The following is a 21,046-nucleotide window of genomic DNA, read 5'->3' on the forward strand; positions in this document are numbered from 1 at the left end:
TCCCACTCCAATGGTGGAGACCACTGGTTTAGACCAGGAAACTAAACCACAAGGGGTACAGATACTATACCTTGTTCCCAAAAGGTCAAAAATATCTTAAGGCTTAGTTAGCAGAACAACTCAAGGCAAAACTCTTAGGTAACATATTAGAGAAAAGAAAGCTATTTCTACAAAGATCCAGATTAAGTGTCTCTTTTTTGCTCATCCTTCCATCCTTTATAGTGGCTCCTATAAAGAGGGCCTTTAAGAACCTGAATAGCCAAATCTCAAGAGACTGAAATCCTGTGCCCACAGTTAAACTTATATTTATGTTTTAAATGAATATCAGGGTCTTTAGAATTTTCTTGATTGGGTGAGGATCATTGTATGTAAATCAATAAGTCAAATTTGACTCCAGAGAATTCTATCAATTGAGATTTGTCCTGGGAGCTGAGAAGTAAGTACAGCCGTAAACAGACTCTTCTAGACTGAAGCTACAGGCTCTTCTGCTAAAGAGATTAAATTTTACAATTAAGGTACTGGTAGGATATATTTTCAGGGATGAAATAAAAGCCCCTCCCTATCCCACCTCCATTACATGCTGATCTGTCTTCTGAACAAAAGAGGCAATGATAATACGGTAGGTAGAAGTTCAGTGACAAGATGGCCTAGCAAGTCCCCTTCTTGATAACAGTCTTATAAATAATTCTTTGTTTTCAGAAACGTGCACATGTTGGTCAAACACTGTAGAGTTAAACACCACACCACCATAACCAACCCCACCCCCGGCCCTGCCCCCACTGGGCAGGGAGGCCAGGATCTAAACAGGCTTAACGGTTAGTACTTTAATGAGTTGTCATTTCCTGTCTGATAAAGATTCTCACAGTATTTAACCACCAGTTTCCCTGGGGCCCCGACCAATACTAGAACTCTATTCATAGTCACTCAGAATGGATCTCAGACTCCTGACCTGATTCAACAATGATAGATTTCCCTGCAAATGAAACAAAAAGTCTTTCCTCCTTAGGTAGACTGCTCAGGAGAAGAGGCAGGCAAGGCAGAGGGGAAGTAATTTATCAAACAATCTTTCTGAAGAAGCCAAAGGCCATCATGCTAAAATCCATTAATATTTATAGCCTTTAAGTCCTCAGAGATTAGAGAAAGAAAAAAGAAAAAAAGATACAAATTGATCCCTAATTAATCCATGAACCCAGGAATATGACAAGTAAATGAACTGGTGTTGGCTGCAAATAAACATATTTAACCCGGTAAAAATGGGATCCAGTAATCCCATGTGACTGAAATGAAAGAGTTAAAATCTAGGGCTTTATCATATATACAAGTTTGAGTTGATAGTCTCTGGTACCATCTAAAATTCGTTGTGATTCAACCTCAGGATTTGGGATTAAAACATCTTGAATTTCATTCACAGCTGTGCCCCTTTCAAATTATTAAAACCTCTTTTGTACTCAAGTTAGTCCATTGTGCGCTGAGTAGAACTGACACCATGACACCATGGTGATGACACCGTCAGTTTCCTAGTGGCTGTGTAGAAGGAAGACCACTGCTTTATCCAGAAACATCAGGTGTACTGTTTCTACTGCCTCACAGCATATTTCTATCACAGGCGTCTTTCAAAAAAAAGTAACCCTCAATTGCACTTGCTTTCCTTTTTAAAAAAAATTTATTTGTTTATTTTTGGCTGCATTGGGTCTTCGTTGCTGCATGCGGGCTTTCTCTAGTTGCACCGAGCAGGGGTTACTCTTCGTTGCAGTGTGCGGGCTTCTCATTGCAGTGGCTTCTCTTGCTGCCGAGCATGGGCTCTAGGCGCACAGGCTTTAGTAGTTGTGGCACGCAGGCTCAGTAGTTGTGGCTCACAGGCTCCAGAGCGCAGGCTCAGTAGTTGTGAAACAAGGACTTAGTTGCTCCGCAGCATGTGGGATCTTCCCAGACCAGGGCTTGAACCCGTGTCCCCAGCATTGGCAGGCGGATTCTTAACCACTGTGCCACCAGGGAAGCCCTGCACTTGCTTTTGAACATTTGGAATTGTTTTCTATAAGAATCAGGATGAAGGTAAGACCTCCTCACAATTAGCACATACTCTTTGAAATATGCTATCACTAAAGGGCAGCTTTTGAAAACAAAACCTCATTTCAGAATTTTGAGTTGAGCAATAGAAGCCAAACAGGCATTTATGTTAACGAAGGAGGGCAGAGCTAAAGAAGTGGTCTCATATAAGAACCAAGTAAAAGTGATTGGCTGCTAAAACAAAACCCTGTTAAAAATCAACTGCTGCTGGTTGGATGACCCACTGAGTTCTAAGAAAGAAAGAAATCAGCAACAGGGACCCGCAGACCCAAAGGTCAAGAATAAAGAATAGTTTGCGGAATTTCAAATTTAAGGTGAAATAGCACGGAAGCTCACTGGCCTTTATATCATTCAAAGTGGCTTGACTGTGAGTGAAAAAAGTGACAGTACTGAAAATGAATTTAAATTTATCAAGAAAAATCTAGTTACTCCAACCATTAGGCAGAAACTTGCTAAATGCAGTAGATAACCTTAAAAACAAAAGCCAGGATCTCTGCCCTCAATGAACTTAATCTAGAAGGGTGATGAGAGGGAGAGGAAAAAAAAATGCATTTAAACCTACAGTACAAAACCCAGTAGGTTTCTCAAAGTAACACCGGCAGTAACTAGTTTCAGCTGTGCCAGGTCAATACAAGTGTGAACAAGGATAGTAGACAGAAAGAACTCATGCTGACTCCCTATCACATTCACGAGGCAGCCATTTGAAACTAGCACTCTCGTCCACATCTCCAACTTCAAGATTACCTCAGTAGCTGTGGCACGCGGGCTCTAGAGCGCAGGCTCAGTAGTTGTGGGCATGGCGTTAGTTGCTCCAAGGCATGTGGGATCTTCCCAGATCAGGGCTTGAACCCGTGTCCCCTGCATTGGCAGGCGGATTCTTAACCACTGTGCCACCAGGGAAGTCCCTTCATTCCCGTTTTGAAGGAAGAAGTGGTTAAGGAGAATAAATCAAACCACTCAGGCTTTTGATCCTATCCCCTTACAGCTCTTACCATTTACATGAATTTAAATATGTTTCAGTTTCCCCATGAAGACAGTGATAGTAAGTACCTTATAGATTTTATTATGCATATTCATAAAAACAAATGTAAAGCATCTGGCACACTGAGTGCTTACTAAACGTTATATCCAACCCACGTCCTTCCTTTTCTTCATTTGTATTTTCCATCTCTAGCTTTTAACCAGAGTATTTCCCTCAGCCTAAAATACACAGAGGTCTCTCCTAATAATGAATAAATGAATTCAATTAGTCAACAAATATTTATAGAACACTTAAAATGCGTCAGGTATGACCTTGGCCTGACTTTTTCTTTACCCACTATGTAGGTTAATATAATTGGGTTTTAGTTTTCCTCATTCTACAGAAATGCTCTAATTATGGTTAATAGTAACTTCCTAATACAATGTCCATTTCTCACCTTACAGTCTAACTCCAGTGTTCTTGCTTTAACCTTTAACTATCTGCCTCCCAATATCTATAAGAAAAATACAAAGGAGTTAAGAGTCAAAAGAGAAGATAAACTACAGGAAGAGGACACGAAAAAGAAGGAGTTTTCTATCTGAAGTACAGAAGATTATATTAAAATCAGCATGTACAACTGATTCTCAGCAGCTGGGGTCTTAAAACCTCTGTATCCTCCTCCGATTAATACAGTTATTTGTGTTCCACACTTCCATAACTTTTTCTGACAATGATCAAAAAAAGTCAAAGAGAATCAAATACATAAACCAGGTTTGTGTATTTTAAAATGAAAGGGTAGGGACTTCCCTGGTGGTGCAGTGGTTAAGAATCCATCTGCCAATGCAGGGGACACGGGTTCGAGCCCTGGTCCCGGAAGATCCCACATGCTGCGGAGAAACTGAGCCCATGCGCCATAACTACTGAGCCTGTGCTCTGGGCCCCGTGAGCCACAACTACAGAGACCACGTACCACAACCACCGAAGCCCGCGCGCCTAAAGCCTGTGCTCTGCAACAAGAGAAGCCACTGCAGTTAGAAGCCTGCGCACTGCAACAAAGAGTAGCCCCCTCTCGCCGCAACTTAGAGAAAACCCGTGTGCCGCAACGAAGACCCAACACAGCCAAAATAAATAAATAAATAAATAAATAAATAAAAATAATAAAATGAAAGGGTAGATTTTCTTTCTGTAGAAGAAAAAGTCCAGACCAATATGGCTCATTCTGACCACTTACAGAGTGAGGAACAAGAAACAACATTAAGATTCAAGCACTTCATTACTCACTGGTTAAAATGATCTCTCTTGCCACAGGCAAGTCTGACTCTTGAGGTCAAATGTCAAGTTAACTTAGAAATAGGAGACAGCAAAGAAGAGCATGGAACATTCTGTATCTGGTAAAAAAGTCCCTGCTCCAGCCAACCCCATCCCCCGAGTTCAATGACTGAGTTATGGAAATTTTCTTGTGTGGTAAAACTGGGGACTTTGTCTTCCAATAAGACTCTGGCAACCTGACAATGAGCCAATGTTCTGCATATGGTTTGTTACGAGTCATATGCTTAATGTTATTTTCTGGGAATTCTCATCCTCTATTTGGTGAGAATATCAGAACATGTCATTTTAATCATGATTTTAAAGTTAGACTTGGTCATGCTCTTTAAGAAATATGTCCAGGTCTCTCTCATTGGAGAAAATCTAAAATTAAATAAAAATAAGTTTAAAATCAAAGAAAGAAAGAAAGAGAAAGAAAGAAAGAAGAAAGAAAGGAAGGAAGGAAGGAAGAAAGAAAACAAAGAAAGAAAGACTGCAACAAATGTAAGGCCTTAGAAGCTCTAAAGTTCCCTGGTTCTTTGGTTCTGTCCTCTGACTTACTTCAGCTTAGGATATCAGAGAGTGAAAAACTCCATTACATGCCTAATCTTTTTTCAGAACCTTTTCTCTGTCCTCTTGCCAAACATACTATAAACCAAAAGGCTTTTTCAAGGCTATTATCTGTTCTAACCTTTCAGAATATGTAACTGATTCATTACATCTATTCAGATTTTCATATATAACTAGACAGCCCTTTGATTTAGGAATAGGTAATAGGGATACCTTTCCCTAAGCCCAGGAATACTAATGATTACTTTCCAGAACTGTCCAAGAAATAAATCTACAAATAATTATTTCTGGTCAAGGGAGGGGAATTATTTACTCTTAAAATTACAATAAATTTTGGAGGTAGGGCTTATATTCTCTCTGGGACGTTAGGACTGTCATACCATGATAAACTATACTAAAAATACCACAGTCCAAAGGCACACTTATGTAGCTGGGCCATTCCATAGTTACACTGAGACTAGAAGCCGTTTGGGGAAAGGGATATTTCTTTCAGTCATCAGTATAGCATTCAAACCTGTATAAAACTGATCCTAAACCTCACCACCAGAGATGCAATGGTCAACACTAAATAATTCTTTCCCTGACACCTGGGGAGGTGAGTAGCCTGACATGGCAGGCCACAGGCACACCTGCCTAGACAAAATTTGACCCTAGACAAAACTAAGTTAACTTATCACAATGAAGGGTTATCTTGCTTATGTCCAGTCTCTCTTTCATTCACCTTTTCCCTCTTCTATGTTGTCCCTTTTATCATATTCTAGGTTCCACTATGTGCTCATCTATCTTGCACTAAGAAATGCTCACAGAAGCATTGTCCAAAACAGCAAAAAAAGGGACTTCCCTGCTGGCACAGGGGTTAAGAATACGCCTGCTAATGCAGGGGACACGGGTTCGAGCCCTGGTCCGGGAAGATCCCACATGCCGTGGAGCAACTAAGCCCGTATGCCACAACTACTGAGCCTGCGCTCTAGAGCTGGTGAGCCACAACTACTGACCCCATGTGCCACAACTACTGAGCCTGCACTCTAGAGCCCGTGCTCTGCAACAAGAGAAGCCACCGCAATGAGAAGCTCACGCACCACAACGAAGACCCAATGCAGCCAAAGATAAATAAATAAAATAAAAAGTTAAAAAAAAAGAAGTAAATAGTAATAACAATTGCATGTAAAGTGCTCACTATGTTTAATAAATAGTACCCTCAAGAATTATTTGTATAATCTTTGATGAAAAACTTTGTCCTGATAAAAGGTATTTTACTGATCAGAGAGTAAAGAAATGGGAACTTCCTTTAAGGAGAAGTAGGCCTTCCCTCAATCTTCTCTGAGAGCATACAAAGTAGTCACCTAGCATGCTACCTTTCCATTCACAGTCAGTAGAAACTTTGGAAAATGAGATGAGAACACAGGCAACATAAAAATTGAGAGGAAAGGCATTTTAAAAATCCACATGGCTTAGAATTTAAATCACTTGATATGAGTACATTTCAACTACACTCTAAGATATTTTGAGACAGGACATTTTACATTTTGACTGGAAGTTGGAAAGATTACCAGTGGCCTCCTGAACTGGGGAAGAAATGCTACTCAAAGAAAATATATTATTTGAGAGAACAGCAGCTAAAAGTGGATACAGAGAGGAAATAAATAACTGGCCTGTGGCAGAGTTTATATTCAAACATAGATTGGTTTTGTCTAAAGCCTGTGTGTTCTTTTCATATTTCACTCCATAGCTGTGCTTACTCTTGGGATTCATTTTTTCATTCTTCCTTGCCTTAGTATCTCATAATTTTATTTTAAATTTGAACTGTTGCTGACTTTTTCTTGGTCTTTTCTTTTGATTTTTACTCTACCATGGCAATTCACCACCCTCTTAATTGTGGGCACATAGTTTTAAACATCCTTCAAAAGGATTCCAGGACCTCCCTGGTGGCGCAGTGGTTAAGAATCCGCCTGCCAATGCAGGGGACACGGGTTTGATCCCTGGTCTGGGAAGATCCCATATGCCGCGGAGCAACTAAGCTCGTGTGCCACAACTACTGAGCCTGTGCTCTAGGGCCTGCATACCACAACTACTTAGCCCATGTGCTGCAACTGCTGAAGCCTGCATGCATAGAGCCCCTGCTCCACAACAAGAGAAGCCACCGCAATGAGAAGCCCGCGCACCGCAACTAAGAGTAGCCCCCACTTGCTACAACTAGAGAAAGCCCACGTGCAGCAACAAGATCCAACACAGCCCCCCGCAAAAAAAGGCTGTATTCCAAACTTTCTAGTTTAGTTTGATGATTTGCCATATATATATATATATATATATATATATATATATACACACACCATTTATATCAGTAGTTTTTACAGTGTGAAAAGGGAGAACAATCAAAGGAGAATGTTTCTATAGCAAATTACATGTAGTATTTTCAGTTCAACTCAACAATGAGTCTAGGGAATCAATCTGACTGTTCTCCTTCCCTTTTCTGAAATAAATTGCTAAGCTATTTATTATGATATAAAAGAACAAATTTAGGTCTTCTAAAGATTCATTCTCCTGGTTTAACTTAATTTTCAGTCTAGGTTTGGTGATACTATTTATCATCATTTATTATCATCTGAACACTTATATAGCATTTCCTACTTCAAAATGTAGGAAAACAAACCATGTCAAGCTCAATTAGAGAATCTGATTAAAAGATAATTTTATTACAGACTAAGATGAAAAAGATACCCATTAGCATGTGGTAATAAAGAATTATTATTACAGCTAAGTCTAATTATTTATACTGCTTAATAGTTTATCTAGACAAGAAGTTGATGGGTAATCCCTGTAGACAGTACTGGGGAAAAGATGAAGATATCAGGACGTTGCAACATTTGTCTGTTGCAAACAGTTTTTAAAATAAGACACACGCAAAACAAAACAAAACCACCACCCATTCCACTAGGCCTTGAATATCTTAGAATAACTTTATGCAAAACCATCTTTAAGAAGAATCACTGGAATTTCTTTTTTTTTTTTTTGAGGGGCTGTGCTAGAGGAGATAGTTAAGGGGAGGGGCTACTGATTCTTTTTTAAATTAATTAATTAATTAATTAAATTTTGGCTGCATTGGGTCTTCGTTGCCACGTACGGGCCCTCTCTAGTTGCGGCGAGTGGGGGCCACTCTTTGTTACGGTGCGCGGGCCCCTCATTGCAGTGGCCTCTCCTGTTGCAGAGTATGGGCTCTAGGCATGTGGGCTTCAGTAGCTGTGGCACGTGGGCTTAGCTGCTCCATGGCATGTGGGATCTTCCCGGACCAGGGCTCGAACCCGTGTCCCCTGCATTGACAGGAAGACTCTCAACCACTGCGCCACCAGGGAAGCCCAGGACTACTGATTTTGAAAAACATAAGGAATAAGAAATTCTAACTTTAATACATTGGCCTAAGCTTAAAGATACGTTTATTGCTATTTACTGTAGATAATTAATATAATTTCTTAGAAACTCCAAAGGCTGGGGAAACAGAAGAATCTGGGCTCTACAAATGATTTGCTGATTCTTACTGACCAGATCTTTATTTGGACGCCACCTGTTCATTTATTCACCAGATATTTATCAAGCATCTGCTATGCGTCAATCAAGATGCCAGATGCTATGGACACAACAGCGAACAAAAATAGGCATGGCCTCTGCCATTAAGAAGTTTACAGGTTAGTTGTAAAAGGACAGTAATCATACACCCTCAAACATGAATGTAAAAATACAACTGTCAGTGCATGTAGTACATACTGCTGAGAAAAGAGGTCCCTAGGAAAGAGGGTAATTGTGACCTAGTCAGGGAAGGTGTTTTTGTGAATATAGTAGCTGAAATCCAAAGGACATTATCTAGGCCAGTGATTCTCAATGGGATTGGTGGTGACAGTGGCGGTTTACTTGCCATGGAACATTTGGCAATGTTTGGGGACATTTTTGATTGTCACAACTGGGAGACACTATTGGCATCTAGTGAGTAGAGGAAAAGGACGCAGCTAAATATCTTACAATGCACAGGACAGTCCCCCACAACAAAGACATCTTATCTGGCCTAAAATGTCAATAGTGCCAAGGTTGAGAAACCCTGAACAGGACAAAGGGAAAAGCCTGAGCAAAGACCAATGGTGAGAGACTCAAGCAGAGAAAACTATAGGGGATAGCTCATTCAAGGCTATAGAGACCCAGTAAGGAGTTTTAGCTTTATCTTAAGAATGAAGGGGAAAACAAGTGAAGGGTTTCAAGAAGTGGAGGAACTGCGGAGTGAGGACAGTGGTGGTGACAGGCTCAGGTATGATTTTTAAAAGGTTACTAACTGCAGTATGATGAACTGATTGGAAGGAAATGAAACTGGATGTGGGTGTTTGAGATAGGTAGCTAACTAATATAACTTCTTAGAAGCTCCAAAAGCTGGGGAAACAAAAGGTGGTAGTGGCGAGGATGTAGAAGTAGCTGGAAAACTTCCTTCTATAAATGTTCAGCATGGAAAAAGGAGAAAGAAAGAATGTAGGATGCTGCGTGCAAAGCCATTCCTACAATGTGTGGGTCTGTGTGGTTTGTGTGGTAGTCCTACATGTCCCTCAGAATTCTCTCAAGGTGGCACAATAATCTCTAGGAACGGATGAAATGTCTTCTTATTTTAAAAAAAGGGACAAGAATATTCCCTCTTTCTTTTCGAATGTGATATATGGTGACTTATAAACCACTTTGTAAGAATTCAGGCAACAAAAAACTGGAGTAATTAAAATTTAATTTACAAGCCATAATCCATATTTCTAATCAGAAGCTTAGGAAGTAATAAAATCATTAGCCTGCTCCACTGAGTATATTCTCAAGAATATGTTTTTCCTCAATTATTACATTAATACCTAAGTAGAAAATATTAAAAACTATTTTATCATAGAATATATCATACATAGAAAAGAGTAAGATAATATATAGTGCATGGTTCAAAGAATAATAAAACTAATACTCATGAGCTCACTACCAAGTGGCAGTTGTTTAATAGTGAATATTTTCATAAACGTCTTGTTTTATAAATGGCTTTTAAAATAGAGATTTGTGTTAAAACTACATAAAGGGCATTCCAACTTAACACTTTTCCACCATAGGGCAGTTAACGCTATTAAATGAAAAGAAAACCTCTCACCTGTAAACACTGAATAAAAAATCATATATTGAAAAAAAAAAGGGTTCATTTAATATCTGGTAGGATTCACATTCCAGTTGACATTAATTTGATTCACTAAACAGGTCTTTCTTTACTGTTTTATCAAAGTAAACTCCAAAAAATTTGTGACACTGTCATTTAAAACGTATGTTAAAACTGGTCTGACTTCTTTAAACACAAAAATAAATGCTTTGGATAGTTTAGCCTTTTAAAATGGCCTAATTTTTCTCTAGTGAAGTAATAGATTCAGAACACATATTTTGGTAATATCTTATCATGCCTTATTTAATGAAATATTAATATTTTATGTAAGATTTATATATAAATGAAATACAACTGTGTATCTGGCATCCAATTTTGGCTAAAAGTCATAGCATTGTACCAAAGCACCATTAAACTCTAACTATATACACATGTCTTTTACATAAAGAGAATTTCATACTTCTTTGGAGGGGCAAGTCTAAAACTGCAAAGCTTCTTTTAAATCAAGAATTATATGACTTGATACATGTTTGGTTTAAAATTAAACAAGGATAATCTGAGCTTCATCCTTCCCTGCTGTAGGGAACGAGGTTCACCTTCAATTTAAATAATAACAGGGCAAAAGATTTTTCCTTCTCAAAAAATAAAGAGCTATCACAAAAATTCTATACCAACGAAGTCTTTTTTATATATTTCTTCCCATTCAAACCATGATAATATTAGTCCTTAAAGAATTACTCACCCAATGAAAGCCACCATCTGCTCCACTATGTGTTTGCTGAATGTTATGATAACGAAGATTTTCTGTAAAGAAAATGCCAGTTAAAATAAATATTTCTCATCAAAAAAAAAAACACAATATAAATTCACAATTCTGATAATAGTCTAAAAAGGTGACCATGCTGCTGCTAATTGCAATTTAAAAAAATTTTAAGAAACAAAACAAAACACCATTTGACAAATGCTATGTACTTTGTATTTTAAAGATGTTTTTCCTTAAGTACAGTTCTAGTCTTGCCAGGATACGTGACCATGTCTGAGGGAGAAATGTGAGTCATGAAACCCAAGGCTGGGTGGATGTCCCACATGTTCTATGTGTTTTATTTTATTTTATTTATTTATTTTTGGCTGTGTTGGGTCTTCATTGCTGTGCGTGGGCTTTCTCTAGTTGCAGAGAGTGGGGGCTACTCTTCGTTGCAGTGCGCGGGGCTTCTCATTGTGGTGGCTTTTCTTGTTGCAGAGCACAGACTCCTGGCATGCGGGCTTCAGCAGTTGTGGCATGTGGGCTCAGTAATTGTGGCTCACGGGCTTAGCTACTCCGCGGCATATGGGATCTTCCTGGACCAGGGCTTGAACCCGTGTCCCCTGCATTGGCAGGCAGATTCTTAACCACTGCACCACCAGGGAAGCCCGTTCTATGTGTTTTAGAATGGTGTATACAACTAAAGTCATGGGTTCCCACATAGCCTCCACCACTGAAATTAAAGCTTATCAGCCTGATGATAGGTGTCTGGGCTAAATCTAATCAAGAGGATCTTTGAAAAGACTATGTCCTTCCTGGACAGTTCTTATAAAAGTATCATGAAAGTTCCATTCTCAGATCCTGAATGAGCTTGGAATTTCAGGTTTCAGGTACAAGCAAAGGCATCAACAAGTTTTGGGGGATCGTTATCAGAGCTGGGTCATTGTCAATTTGGTATTATTGAGGTATTCTTTATTAATTAAAGATGTTGATACGTAACTTACAAGTAAAGATGCCTTTAGGCTAACAGGTAGCAAATATTTTCAACTCAACAAATGTTACAAAAAGTATTTACTATGGATAATATAAGCATTATTAAGGGCTTTCAGGGAACACTAAGATGGGAAGAATACTTCTTCAATACCCTGAAGAAATTAAAAAATTTTTCTATACATAGTAGAAAGATGGTTAAGTACAAAAGATATAAACTCTAAATGTCATTAGCAGTGAAAACAATGTGTTACAGAAGTTGAGAGAAAGAAAAGGTCATATAAGTACAATTAATTAGAGATTCAAGAAGGTGATATTAAGGTTTAGCTTTAAAGGACTGAGAATAATTCTCTGAATAAATATGACTAATTCTAGATTCTCTCTCCCAGTTCCTGATAACAAACTCTCCAGTGCTTTGTTACTGTTGTTAAATAGTAACTATAGCCTATGTAACCAAATGGGAGGGAAGAGAAATAAAATAAATAACAATAGTCTTCTTTTTAGCCATCCATTATGAATCTCAGGAAAGTGGCTAATTCAGACTAAAGCTCATTATTTCAGGTAGAAGACTAATGAGGCAATGATATTTTCTTAATGTCCTACAGTTAACAAAGACATTGGCAGCTGCACAGCTGGATATGTGTGAGGAAATAAGACTAAAAAAATAAGTTCACAGTCCTTTTTGGTGTTTGTTTATGTATCTATTAATGTGAAAAAGGTATTTACTTATGTCATGAAAAAAGTAAGCACATATAGATATCAAACAATTACAAGATGGATGATGATTTATCAACAATCCTACACAAATGATGTATGAAGATTATGAAACTAATAAGACAATTACAAGAGATCATTTAGGGAGAAAAGCATTAATATATGGGGACTCTTCTAGTATCCATACTAAAAGCCAGTTAATTGGAGCTATAAATCTTTTTTTTTTTTTTTTTTTTTTGCGGGACGCGGACCTCTCACTGTTGTGGCCTCTCCCGTTACGGAGCCCAGGCTCCGGACGCGCAGGCTCAGCGGCCATGGCTCACGGGCCCAGCCACTCCGCGGCATGTGGGATCTTCCCAGACCGGGGCATGAACCCATGTCCCCTGCATGGGCAGGCGGACTCTCAACCACTGCGCCACCAGGAAAGCCCAGGAGCTATAAATCTTTTACTAAGAAACAGAGGTAATGGTTTGCCTCTCAGTGATTTCACCACCACGTGTTCCCTACCGTCATTTCCTAACATTCAAAATAAGCCAATGCCCAGATAATTGCACAATTAGACTTTCTTGAAACAAAACAAGACTTTCTTCTTATATATAACAGCTTGAAAATTCACTGTGCTGGGCAAGACATTTAAGAACATATGTCTCAGAATCATTCAAGCTTGAGGTCTGGGTGGGGATTCTACCAAATAAACAAAAGGCACAGATCCCCAAAGAGCCCAGTCAGCCATGTCAACCATGTGCACAGAGGAAATAAGGGTAGAGTAGGAATAATTAAAAAAATATATATATGGGTGTAGGGAACTAATGGTGCCAGAATGAACAAAGAAGAAACTATATATCTATAAAAGAAGGGTCCTCCAATGGAAAGAAGTATCTTAGACTGATTCATATATTAAATATTTACCGAGCGCCAAGGACATGTCAGATGCTATTCTAGGCACTAGAATACCTTAGGGAGCCAAGAAACAAAAACCTCTGCCCTCATGGAGCTTATATTTCTGTACACGTATGTGTGGCGGTAGGGGGAAAGTTGAAAGGCAATAAATAATACACATGATAAGTAAATTATATGGTACATGAAATATTATATGAGTATGTTGACTCCTTATTTTCTTCATCATTTAGGAGAAAGGAAATATTTCTAAGGGAACTTCTACAGGCTGAGGAATTGAACTTGTCCAGTAGAAAGAGAAATCCTTAATTAACATTATTAGGGGGGCTGATTTCAAACTTTTAGGGGAGGTTTAACAGATAGCACGATTTTGGTTTGAATTCTAGTCCCTCCCATCTATGAAATGGGGATAATAACCACCTCACAGGATTGTTCTGAGATAACCATGCAAACTGCCTGGCACAAGTCCTGATAAACAGCAGGTATTAAACAATTCAGTTTTCGTGATCATATAAATACAGTTAAGAAGGCATTGCAAAAGAGTGGAAAGAACACTGAACTTGAAGCTGACTCTGGTTCAAATTCCAGCTGTTACTTATTCTTTTAGGCAACTATTACCTATTTCCCTCTCTAAGTTTGATAATTACAAAATGGGAGTAGTAATTTCTCTATCCCAGGATTATGAGAATTAAATCGGGTGGCATACACTAAGTACTTTAAAGTGTAAAGTACTATATTAAAACATTAAGCATTATTATGATAACTTGAAAAAATCTACTGAGAATGTTAAAAAAATATACTATTTTTGAATATGCTATAATGAAAAGTCTGATAAGTTACATACCCTATAACTATAGGGTACTTTTAGCATAATATATTTTATTGTATTTTATAGAAAGTTAGTACATAAAGCAGGATACATTAAATTTATGGATTCCTAGAAAAGTTGCTGTTATAAAGGGAATTAAAATAATCTGCTATTGTTCCTTAGGTATTAATACTTTCAAAGGACTTCAAAAAGCTAAATGATTTTATCATTTGAAAAACCCTATTATAGTATTTTAAATCTTTCCCAAAGTAACTAGCATTCCAGTATTTAAAAACCCATCGTCACTGAACAATACACTTAATGTAAGTAGGAGCAATTATATTCCTTGAAGGAGGAAAAATAAAGCCTTGAAATTCTGAGTGATTAGCATGGCCAGAGAGTAGATGACAAGCTCAATAAACTCATCCTAAATGCCCAAGTCTAATATGAGAAACTGGGCAGGTAGAAGCAGCTGAAGTTTTCCTTTTTCATTCTTCTCTTCTAAGAACTGGAGGTAAAGAGGTGGTAAGCAAAAACTTGGGGGATAGATGTGCTTTTAATTATTAAGGAATCAGACCAGGGCATAGACATTACTCACTGTTCTTGCCCTTCCTTTGGTGAATGCTTCCTTCTTGCAAACTTCATTAATGAAGACATTCTTTCCACGTTAATTTTATTTTATTCTAGTAAGATTTGCCTTTTATACCACACCTATTGATTCATATCACAGTCCTAGAAGCATATATCCATTTCCTCTCATTTAAATTATTGGCCTCTTTCCTCTCCCCTATTTACACACACACACACACACACACACACACACACACACAGCCCTATCCTAAAGATTTTGTTAAGAGTGTCTTTGAAGACCAACAGATCCTCACATCTCTAACCAAAACCCACATCTCTTCGCCTCCTCAGGGCCCCTTTCTTCCCCATTGTCCACATTAACATCTGGCTGGTATTTTGTAAAGGATATTTGTGCCTTGAGAGGAAGTGTTATATATAGAACGTGAGAAAGAAAAGTAGAATTAATGAAAGGGACTACTTCCTCAGCCTATGGTCAGTAAGGATAAAACATCTTTGGACTACGTATGTTAATATGGTGTGCATTTTCCTATACAGGAACACTATTTTCGTTTGGTAAAATTCTTGGATAAACAGTTTCACAAGGCAAAAGTGAAATAAAGAAAGAAAGAGAGAAAGGAAGGGAGGGAGGAAAAAAGAAGGAAAGAAATAAAACAAGGAAAAAAAATAATAAAGGGGAACAACTTTCCAATAGGAGTAGGGAAAACCTGCTTGAAATCCACTAACTTCCAAACGATGTTCCGTGGCTGAATACCTAAGCATGCTACCAACCAAGAAGCAGAACCAAAATCTTAACAATTTGCCTTGGAGAGAGCAAGGAGAATATGTTTTCAGTGTCTTTTAAGGGGTTCATCATCATTAAACAGGGAGTCAAAAGGGTATAATTACCTGGATATGCATTTTAATTATTGCTTTTCCAATCAGGGTTGCACCAAAGAAAGTCCAAAAAGGTACAAGAAAGTGTCCACATGTTATTCCAGCCAGATCAAACAGAGGATTTGGAATCTATTTAAAAAAAGAAAAAATTAAAATGGAACGTCCATAAATAATCCAAAAAACAGTTTAATTTTACCACCTATAGGTGTGTGGAATTATGTGTTAAGCCTTGTCTACCACTGGAAAGAGAGGTATGGGTTCCCTGATCAGTACTAGACTGTCTGGATAGTTTGACAAGTATTCTAATGTCTCTATAAGTTGTGTCACATATTCATCCCAGGCAGTTGCTTAATTTGTTCAAAGCAAACACAGCTGTCCTTTTGTTTGCATTACTTATGACTAATGCCCCATAAATATACTTTTTTTCATCACATTAAAACTGGATAAAGCCAATGGATCAACAGGAATTTAATTCCATTCAGTAGATACTTGACCATTTGGTAGCTGTTTTATAAGGTGAGGTATAAATGAAGAAAAAGATTATCTAGAAAGTACTCACATCTACAGAAAACATTCTTGTAAATTCACAAATACATTTATAGGTGGCCGTGCTTTCATTTCTCAACATAAAGTAAAATACAAATAATGAATTTTTTTAATCTATGACAGCCCAAGGCCATGGGGTCATGTGATTCATTCTAGGAAGAAAATCAAGGGTGGAAATACAAGAGCACAAATTCAGATGTTGTGAATACTCAGTCCCAGACAAAGAAGTGATTCACAACAAATACCTTTTCTGAACATTCCCACGTTTCAAGAATGCTAATAGATAATTTCATGTAAAAATGCAAAGAAACCACAAGCTCTTTTTGAGCACTTCATCCATTTTTCTCCCACAGAGGTACTCTTGTCCTGTGTCTGTTGGTGGAACCATTTATAAGCTAATTAATTTATATAATTTTGTGTTTGGACTTTCAAATAAAAGCCCAGTTGTTTAAAAGATATTTGTCACAAATGTTCTTTCAAAAACAATGACATAACTAAATCAGAATTCAAGTATTCTTCTGTTAATAAAACTCAGATTCAATAGCTTAATTTTATTTTTCTTATCCAAATTCAAATGCTTTATGCAATTTCATCTGTCTTATAACCATTTAATAACAATGTCACTTCCACATCCTTACAACTGTCATTTCTTATATTTTCTCATATGACTCTCACAACTCCATGAATTAAAATTTTAATTGTTTTCCTTTATTATCAGGCTCCACAGCATATTGAAATGGAAATTAAAGTACACAAGATATGTAATCAGAGTAGATAAAAATTAGAAGTTTTATGTTGGATACTCTCAGAAGAGCATAATCAATGAATTTGTTGTTACATATGCATGTTACTTTTTTCAATTGTTAACTAAATACACAGAAAGGAAGATTAGAATTAAAAGAACTATTAAGTAGCTTTGAGATTTTCCCTCAATTAAGAGTTTTACCTTAGTTTAAATGTTAACAACAAAATAACTAACTAATAAATAAACTTCTGGGCTTCTCTGGTGGCACAGTGGTTAAGAATCCACCTGCCAATACAGGGGACACAGGTTTGAGCCCTGGTCCGGGAAGATCCCACGTGCTGCGGAGTAACTAAACACGTGTGCCACAACTACTGAGCCTGAGCTCTAGAGCCAGCGAGCCACAACTACTGAGCCCGTGTGCCACAACTACTGAAGCTCGCATGCCTAGAGCCCGTGCTCCGCAACAAGAGAAACCGCGGCAATGAGAAGCCCACGCACCACAATGAAGAGTAGCCCCCACTTGCCTCAATTAGGGAAAGCCCGTGCACAGCAACAAAGACCCAATGCAGCCAAATATAAATAAAATAAATAAATAAATTTATCAAAAACAAACTTCTTCCTACCTTACCCTCTACTTACCTTCTTACCTTAAATCAAGTACACATACTTTTAATACTTTAATATAAGTATTAACAATTTCCTAATAAAAAGTTCTTAGAGGGTCAAATCGATCTGTTAATTTATGTTGGCTATTGACTATTCCTAGTCAAATATAAAGAAGATTGGCTAGTATAGAAAGTGGAATTTTAGCAGGGAAGACACAGGCATAGATGAGTGCCAAAGAATAAATATTTTTTGCTTTAATAAATCAAAGGTTCTTGTATTTTCCCCAGGAATAATGAAAGCTAACTTTTATTGAGTTGTTAGGTACTTTTCTAAGGTTTCTACATCCTCAACTCACTTAATTCCCAAAACAATGCTATATGATATTACATCCATTTTATAGATAGGAAAAGTGAGACAGACAGATTAAGCAATTTGTCCAGCATTAATGGCAGTAGAGCATGATTTCAGGATTTCAACCCAGGCAACATGGCTCTCACACTGTTCTCTTAGCTTCTAAACTAAGGACATTATCGTTCTTTAGTCCTCTCAGCTTAATCCTATTGTGCTGGGCTTCCACAGCACCTTTCACTTATTATTGTATTTAAACTGTCTCCCTCACTAGACTTCAGGATCCTTGAGGAAAGGGAATACAGCTTTCACTTCTTCATCCAAGCAGTCAGGGGTTGATACAAAGCTGATGAATAACAATAAAAAATGGTTGAGCTCTGTCTTAGTTCACCTTCCAGGCACTGTGTTAGTTCATATATATTATCTTAAATCCTCACATCAACCTTTGTAATGAGTGTCTTACTAACTCATTAAAAAAAAAAAATTATTTATTTATTTAGGCTGCACTGGGTCTTAGTTGCGGCACGTGGGATCTTCATTGTGGCATGTGGGATCTTTAGTTGCGGCATACATGCAGGATCTAGTTCCCCGACCAGGGATCGAACCCGGGCCCCCTGCATTGGGAGTGCGGAGTCTTACACACTGGACCACCAGGGAAGTCCCTATTGCCCCATTTTAAACATTAGAAAACTAGGGCTCAAGGAGAGTAAATTGACACTGAGACTACATAGCTAAGAGGCAAACCTGGTTTAGGAACCCAAGTAAGCCTGACTCCAAAACCAATTCTCACCCACTACGTCACACTACAACATACCTACACATTGCTCAAATAGTTGAGATCAATATTGTGATAAAGAGCTTCTACACTGAAAAGAAAAGTTAGATTACAAAAATTTCTTGTATTGCCAGGGTCAAAAGATAGTAATTGAGGCACATGTATAGTTTAGAATATCTCTAGAATGTTGATATCACATTAGAAATTTTGGCACCAAATGTCTTCTCTTTTTGGCCATTTACTTTGCTAAGGTGAGGAAAGGGGTACTCAAGGATATATTCAAGTTCTAATACATAATGGATAAAGTAACTGTGGGTCAGTAGACAATAATTTTCTGAATTTTACTTATAATTGAAGCTTTTATCATACCAACTAGATACATCTAGTTATTCTGGTCAAATCTACCACTGAACTACCAAGAATTGTGTACAGACTACCAAAGAAAACTTTGACCAAAACACCCCATTTCAAATGTAACTGTATCTATTATATTAGAAAAGGACCAGGATAAACACCAACTCATCAAGGAATGCCAATTTCATAAATCTGCAATTTGAGACATTGAGCTATTTTTTTATAGAGTTATTTTTTTTTATTTTTATTTTTTGGTACACAGGCCTCTCACTGTTGTGGCCTCTCCCGTTGCGGAGCACAGGCTCCGGACGCGCAGGCGCAGCGGCCATGGCTCACGGGCTTAGCCGCTCCGCGGCATGTGGGATCTTCCTGGACCGGGGAATGAACCCGCGTCCCCTGCATCGCCAGGCAGACTCTCAACCACTGCGCCACCAAGGGAAGCCCCAGTCATGTACTTTTAAAAACAAATTGGATCGAAATATAAATCTACTATTTTTTTTTTTTTAAAGAAGATGTTGGGGGTAGGAGTTTATTAATTAATTATTTTTGCTGTGTTGGGTCTTCGTTTCTGTGTGAGGGCTTTCTCTAGTTGTGGCAAGCAGGGGCCACTCTTCATTAAATCTACTACTTAAATACAATTCACTTACCGAAGCACAGGCCAAAATTCCAAAAAATCCAACCTTCTGTACTAGGTTTTGAACTGCCAGTTTAGCCCGGGAGGCGAAGTCCTGTATAAAAGGAGGATATCAAAACATTAATGAAAAGTAGAAGGAAGAAAGAAAGATGGCTCTTTACAGAGTTTATAATATCAAATGTCTCATAATCTGAAATCATTGATTCATTTAATAAGATGAATGATTAAAAAAAATCACAGCAGGGTGCACTGAAAAACATGCAAATAAAATCTTGATAAAACATTAACTACACATCCTTAAAGATAAACTTTTATCACATTTCAAGAATAAGCCAAAACACTGTTACTTTCTTTTTGGGTTCTCTCTGGATTAGCTAGGGATGGACAAAATGTTATAAACCAACCATGAACCAACCCATTCTTTTGGAAATGCTAGTCTACCACATATCTCTTTCTCTTTCCTTTAATTAACTCATCAGACTTACTCCCTCATTAATATCAGGGTAGGAAACCACAGGATTTTTCAAGATAGCCAATGAAGATACCTCTACTGATCATTGGCCAAAAGATGGAAAAAAAACAGTTATGTGGCAATAACTAACCATTCATTACCCCACAAAACAAAGAATATCCTACATTTACACAGTTTGTGCTAGTTATATAAAACGGTTTTCACAAACATTTTATTGGAGCCTTTCAATAATTCTCGGGTGTAGGCAGAGTAGATACTTCAGGCTCTAAAATCACCGCTCTTTTTATTTCACTCTTCTACCTCCCAGGCTGAAACATGCATTTGGCTGGCCAATTTATTTCCACGATTTTCTTTTCTAGCATGAGGATGCTGTAATTACATATATTTTTTCTTAAAAGTACCAGTCTGAAATTTGACTTTACCTGTTTTCTGGTTTTGAAATGGTATATACTCCAATCAAAATTTCAATGAAAATAATTGATACAATTAAAAGATATTAGCTAATGTGTGAATGTCTTTTTAGAAGTGTTCACGTCATAGAACACTCCTCTCTCTTTAGCTCAACATACTCTAATAGTCAACAGTCTTATAGAATGGTCATAATATAAGTGATAGAAGGTTCCTTCATAGACCAGGAAGAGGGTTTAAAGCACTTCCCTAATCCACAACAGAAGTTGTAGATTCAAAAAACAAAAAACAAACACACAAAACCACTTTAACCCATAATATTATGTTGAACAGCTGTATCAAAGTACAACCGTGAAGACTGAAATTAAAAAAAAAAAAGACCTTCCACCTACTTACTTGCTGAGGATGGTGAGAAAGTCAAAGGAATTAAACCAATAATATATATTTGAAAAGATATTAACAGGGTTTCCTGGTGGCACAGTGGTTAG

The 21,046-nt window shown here is 37.7% G+C and overlaps 1 protein-coding gene across 2 annotated transcripts in view; it reads right to left on the bottom strand.

Annotated features, from left to right (window-relative positions):
* VMP1 (vacuole membrane protein 1) overlaps nucleotides 1-21,046 on the bottom strand; it is a 130,129-nt gene that overhangs the window by 8,362 nt on the left and 100,721 nt on the right. For both annotated transcript variants that reach the window (XM_082860175.1, XM_082860176.1), the window contains exons 8-10: nucleotides 19,692-19,772; nucleotides 15,683-15,799; nucleotides 10,798-10,859 (exon numbers count right to left, since the gene is read on the bottom strand). In XM_082860175.1, coding sequence (XP_082716301.1) covers nucleotides 10,798-10,859; nucleotides 15,683-15,799; nucleotides 19,692-19,772 — 260 coding nt within the window. The remainder of the gene's footprint in view (nucleotides 1-10,797; nucleotides 10,860-15,682; nucleotides 15,800-19,691; nucleotides 19,773-21,046) is intronic.

This window comes from Leucopleurus acutus (genome assembly GCF_964270905.1).
Source record: "Leucopleurus acutus genome assembly, chromosome: 19".
Taxonomy (NCBI): Eukaryota; Metazoa; Chordata; class Mammalia; order Artiodactyla; family Delphinidae; genus Leucopleurus; species Leucopleurus acutus.